Source organism: Myotis davidii, unplaced genomic scaffold, assembly GCF_000327345.1.
Source record: "Myotis davidii unplaced genomic scaffold, ASM32734v1 scaffold394, whole genome shotgun sequence".
NCBI classification, from domain to species: Eukaryota; Metazoa; Chordata; class Mammalia; order Chiroptera; family Vespertilionidae; genus Myotis; species Myotis davidii.
In genome coordinates this window covers 330,788-335,576 of record NW_006287548.1, presented here as the reverse complement: position 1 = coordinate 335,576, position 4,789 = coordinate 330,788, and the positions used below count along the sequence as shown (strand labels likewise).

Below are 4,789 nucleotides of genomic sequence, written 5' to 3'. Positions count from 1 at the left end.
GATGATCTGACATTTAATGTGAAGCTTCTGAAGTGATGAATGGGTTTTGGGAAGTTCTGAAGATGTGGTTAGATGAAAGTAGCAAAAATATCTTTAAAACTAGACACAAAAGGTAAGTTATAAATTGTTGTTTCTTACATAATAATGAGACAAAAGTTGAATGTTCAAGTTCTTCACTTTAATATAAAAGTCCCTTTATTTTTTCTACATGATTACCTAAAAGTGAATTAATAAAGTTAAAAGATGAGTATGGTGTTGGGAAAATTGGACAGATACATGCAAAAAAATGAAACTAGACCACCAACTTACACCATACACAAAAATAAACTCAAAATGGATAAAGGACTTAAATGTATGACAGGAAACCATAAAAATACTAGAAGAATCCAAAGGCAACAAAATCTCAGAGATATGCCAAAGCAATTTCTTCACCGATACAGCTCCTAGGGCTGCCAGCCTGGTCGCCCACAACTGCCCTCCCCTGCAGGCCTGGTCGCCCCTAACTGCCCTCCCCCGCCGGGCATCTTGTGCCCACATGGGAGCTGCCTTTGTGCAAGGGCGTGGTGGTCAATTTGCATATTGCCTCTTTATTATATAGGCTATGAAGTTCTTGGCAAACTAAGGTGATGTGTAACCAAACACATACATTTTTATCATAGATAAGAACTTATTTACTCACCAGCATCATTATTATCTTTGCAAATATATTTTGTAGCAATTGAGCCCTTTTCTCCTTCCCCATCAAAAAACAGATTTTAGGTTATAATTTTAAAACAACAAAACACCAGTCAACCTTAAATAAAACTTAAGTAAACCTGAAATTTTTTAAAAGTCAATTGTCTATGTTTCCAATGGTGCTATGATAAGCAACAGATTCTGTTATAAAAGACTAATAAGAGACTTACAGCTATATCAAATATCTCCTATAAAATATACCTTAGAATTAGTCATAGATTTTTTTTAATAACCTAACCTGTAACAGACAGTATTTCTAAATGACAACTTTCCAAGACTGTTTATAAGACATCACCATAATAAATTCATAAATCTCTAGTAAATGAAATTCAGGCAATAAAAAATTGATATTTGTGCTGCTCTACTGGAAAAAATATATGAGAAACTTTACCCTAATTTCTTTTTTTAAAATATATTTTATTGATTTTTTACAGAGAGGAAGGGAGAGAGATAGAGAGTTAGAAACATCGATGAGAGAGAAACATCGATTAGCTGCCTCCTGCACATCTCCTACTGGGGATGTGCCTGCAACCCAGGTGCATGCCCTTGACCGAAATCAAACCTGGGACCTTTCGGTCCGCAGGCCGACGCTCTATCCACTGAGCCAAACCGGTTTCGGCACCCTAATTTCTTTAGAATATTTTATTTTGGTCATGTGCCATTTTCCAGTTAGTTAGTAAATTATTCTTATATATACAAAGCACAAACAAACAAACATCACGAAGCCAGAGTTCCAAGTAATGAGAGAGCCAGATGACTGGAGTGTGCCTGCCAAGGAATAAGCCAATACTCACCTGTAGGGGGAGTAGAAGAAACAACAGGGGGAGTTGGAGAAGCGAAGCCATCAGCAAGGGCCTGGGCACCCCCAGAAGCTGCGTCTGGGGCAGTGGAGGAAGGGACAGTAGCAGGAACAATAGGGACAGGGGCAGATGCGGAAGTAGCAGGAAGGGGAGGAGTACCAGCAGAGCCAGCAGGGGCTGAGGGGAAAGAGGAGTAAGAGGCAGCATTAATGAGGCAATCCCATTAGGCAGGACGAGTAAGGCATAAGAGGACTTAAAGTTAGATATTCAGTGCTCAACACTAACCAAAGAATAGAAGAGGGCGTTAAAAAGCAAAATGAATAAAACGTAAGTTAAAGGATTATTAGATGTGCAGCAAATAATACAAGACACAATTAAATGAATTCTTTAATTCATTAAGAAACAAACATTCCTTTTTACCTGACAGCCACTATTCTGTAAGAAAAATGTTCCCTTCATATTGTAATCTTTAGCATAATATTCTGTAAGTGATATACAACACTAAATACTAAGAAACAACAGCATCCCAGATCGAATTACCCAAATCAGAAAACAAACATATGTTCCAGACATAAATATCTTATCAGGTAAAAAAAACATTCAGAAAAACACAAATCTCTCTTTTCCATGGTTTTTTAAAAGGTAGTATCTATTTGTTATTAAGATAAGTAAGTTAAATTAGTAAATTAATTATGTGATAGTCTATCCCTATGTCTTTTGTGTCACGCTTTTAAAACTGAATTTTAACTTTGGTGTCCTCAGATTAAATAAGCACATTTTTCTGTTTCAGAGAAAAGAGGGTAGCATTTCAGAAACTATTCAATTCCAACACTCCACTAAATTTAACTGTCAAAATTACTGTGATATTTGTCCAACCCTTTGTTATAAATATGATTTCTCACACTGAGTCTCCTGTGTCCTAAGGCATGCACTGCCATCACACAGCTGGAATGGAACATACAACACACCAAGGTGGGGCCTGAAACCTCTAAGCACCCACAGAGCTTGCAGCACCGAAGACGTAAAACCAAAGTACAGAGAAGTGTGTGAGCATCAACTGGCAAATTACTTGGTTAAAAATAACAAAAGCACAATAAAGATTTCCCAACATTTATGGAGTCCAAAAGGAAATACAAATGGTGATTATGAAGAAAGCCCACTGTAATGAAATCAGAAACTGAATTTAAACTCAGAAAGGACAAGTGAAGATGAAGCATCATTCATGTTTTACCTGGAAAGACACTGGGAGGAGAGGGAGTAGGAACAGCGATGGGAACGCCTACACTCCCACTTCCGCTGTTCTCCCGGCTGCTGCTCCGACTACTGGGGTGGCTTCCTCCACTACTCCCACTGCTGCTAAAGAAACAGGACCCACCAAGACATGAGTATTTATGTGCAGTGAGGGATCTCCAGCACTTCCCAGCATTTTCTGATGAATACAGTAACAATAAAAATAATTCAAGCCTTCTACTTCAAATATGAATTTCTTAATTAGTAGAGGAAAAAGCAGAGTTCAAGAAACTTGTTTTGACCACTGTTTATTAAGCATATATTAAAGAAAAAAAAATTTTATAAACATAAATAATAAATGAAGGGGCTCAAAACATGGCCGACGCTCTGTTTTACTCCAGTTTATTGCCTGTCTGAAGAAACTTCTGAACAGACTATTTGATTAATTTTATTTGTCATAGTATCTTGATATACTATCTCATATTAATGTTTTACTGCATGTAGTTTTTCATCTGTAAAGTTCCACCAAAAAACAACTTGAAATTTCCCATATCTGGTCTATATTATTTAAGGTCAATTATAACTATTAATTTTGCAGAGAAGTTTATACTTTAATATGTCTACCCCCCCACCCTTCCCCCCAACTTCCTGACTGCGCAAAGTTGCATCAGAACATGAGGAGAGAGAGGTGGAATTAGATGAGGTTTGGGAGAGCAGAGTGAGGAAAAGAACTTAGTGCTTGGAAAATGAGAGAGATTTAACTGAAGTGATCTGCACAAATAATGGTACTGTGACCATCACATTCTGCACTGAGGTAGAGAAAATACCTGTAAGTTCGATTTCTTTGATTCACAGAAGCTGTCCTCACAGGGCTCTGCTGCGAGGGAGCCATATTACGGGTTGGGCTAGGTACGTAATCATTGGGTACCACTGGAGGACGCACTGGCTCCAGTGTGCGATAGGGGGAGTGCCGCCTACAAAAAGAAGAGCGGATGTATTGTGTGATCAGCAAGTTTCGGCACAATAAATTCAAAGAGTTGCCAGTAGTGAAATACAATTTGTACTGAGAGATAGAAAAATGTGTTTACATAACCCAGGTACCATTTCAGTCTTTCCTTAAGTAAAATGTCTCCATCATTGTGATGAGTATTGTTATTTTTTAGTCTCCAACCTCATTTCCCTGTGCTAATGCAATTTTGTTCATTCATCCTCAGTGAGCACAAAGGTTCTCCCACCAGATAAGCCAATGTTTCAGACTCTTGTTGGATGAGTTCAAATTATTTTAGTACCATGTCCAAGTCTCCCAACTGCATTGCATGAATGCACCAATTATCTTCCTCACCCCTCTCTCCCTAACCAAAGATACACAAAGACAGGCTCCACAACCCCACATTGAAGATCAGTAGCAACTATAACCCTATATTTCCTTTTCTATACAGTGACTACATAGAAATTACACTATATCCATACACTAAAACAAACAATTTAATCTCATCTCCTTCCATTTTCACCTCACTTCCTCCTCTTTCACCTTGATCTCTCTACCTCTGACCCTCCTGCAGAGTTCAACATTTAAAAGAAAGGGGGGAGGTAGGAAAAGGCCTAAGTCTTTCTACCTTATTTACTCTGAACTATAAAGTACAAAACAAATTGGATTCTATTAACATATTACCCCTTTTTTTCCTTTATTGATTAAGGTATTACAAATGTGTCTTAATTTCCTTTTAAAGGAAGAGAATGAAAAGAGTAAGAAAGGAAATACAGTTTCCAAATTATTTTTTGGTGTGTTAACATTTAGATATATTTTTAATTGTTTATTTTTCAATCACAGTTTACATTCAATATTATTTTGTACTAGAGGCCCGGTGCACAAAAATTTGTGCACTCGGGGGGGAGTGGGGGTTCCTCAGCCCGGCCTGTGCCCTCTCGCAGTCTGGGACCCCTCGGGAGATAACAACCTGCTGGCTGAAGCCCGCTCCCAGGTGGCAGAGGGCAGGCCCAATCCCTAGGTGCAGCCCCTGGTC

General features: G+C 38.4%; 1 protein-coding gene across 11 annotated transcripts in view; it reads right to left on the bottom strand.

Moving 5' to 3' along the window:
- ABI2 (abl-interactor 2) overlaps positions 1-4,789 on the bottom strand; it is a 62,025-nt gene that overhangs the window by 21,856 nt on the left and 35,380 nt on the right. For 4 of the 11 annotated variants that reach the window (XM_006759396.2, XM_006759399.2, XM_006759398.2 and 1 more), the window contains 3 exons: positions 3,593-3,739; positions 2,767-2,891; positions 1,530-1,712 (listed from right to left, as the gene is read on the bottom strand). In XM_006759396.2, coding sequence (XP_006759459.1) covers positions 1,530-1,712; positions 2,767-2,891; positions 3,593-3,739 — 455 coding nt within the window. The remainder of the gene's footprint in view (positions 1-1,529; positions 1,713-2,766; positions 2,892-3,592; positions 3,740-4,789) is intronic. The other 7 variants (XM_006759402.2, XM_006759403.2, XM_006759405.2 and 4 more) reach the window with 4 other exon arrangements.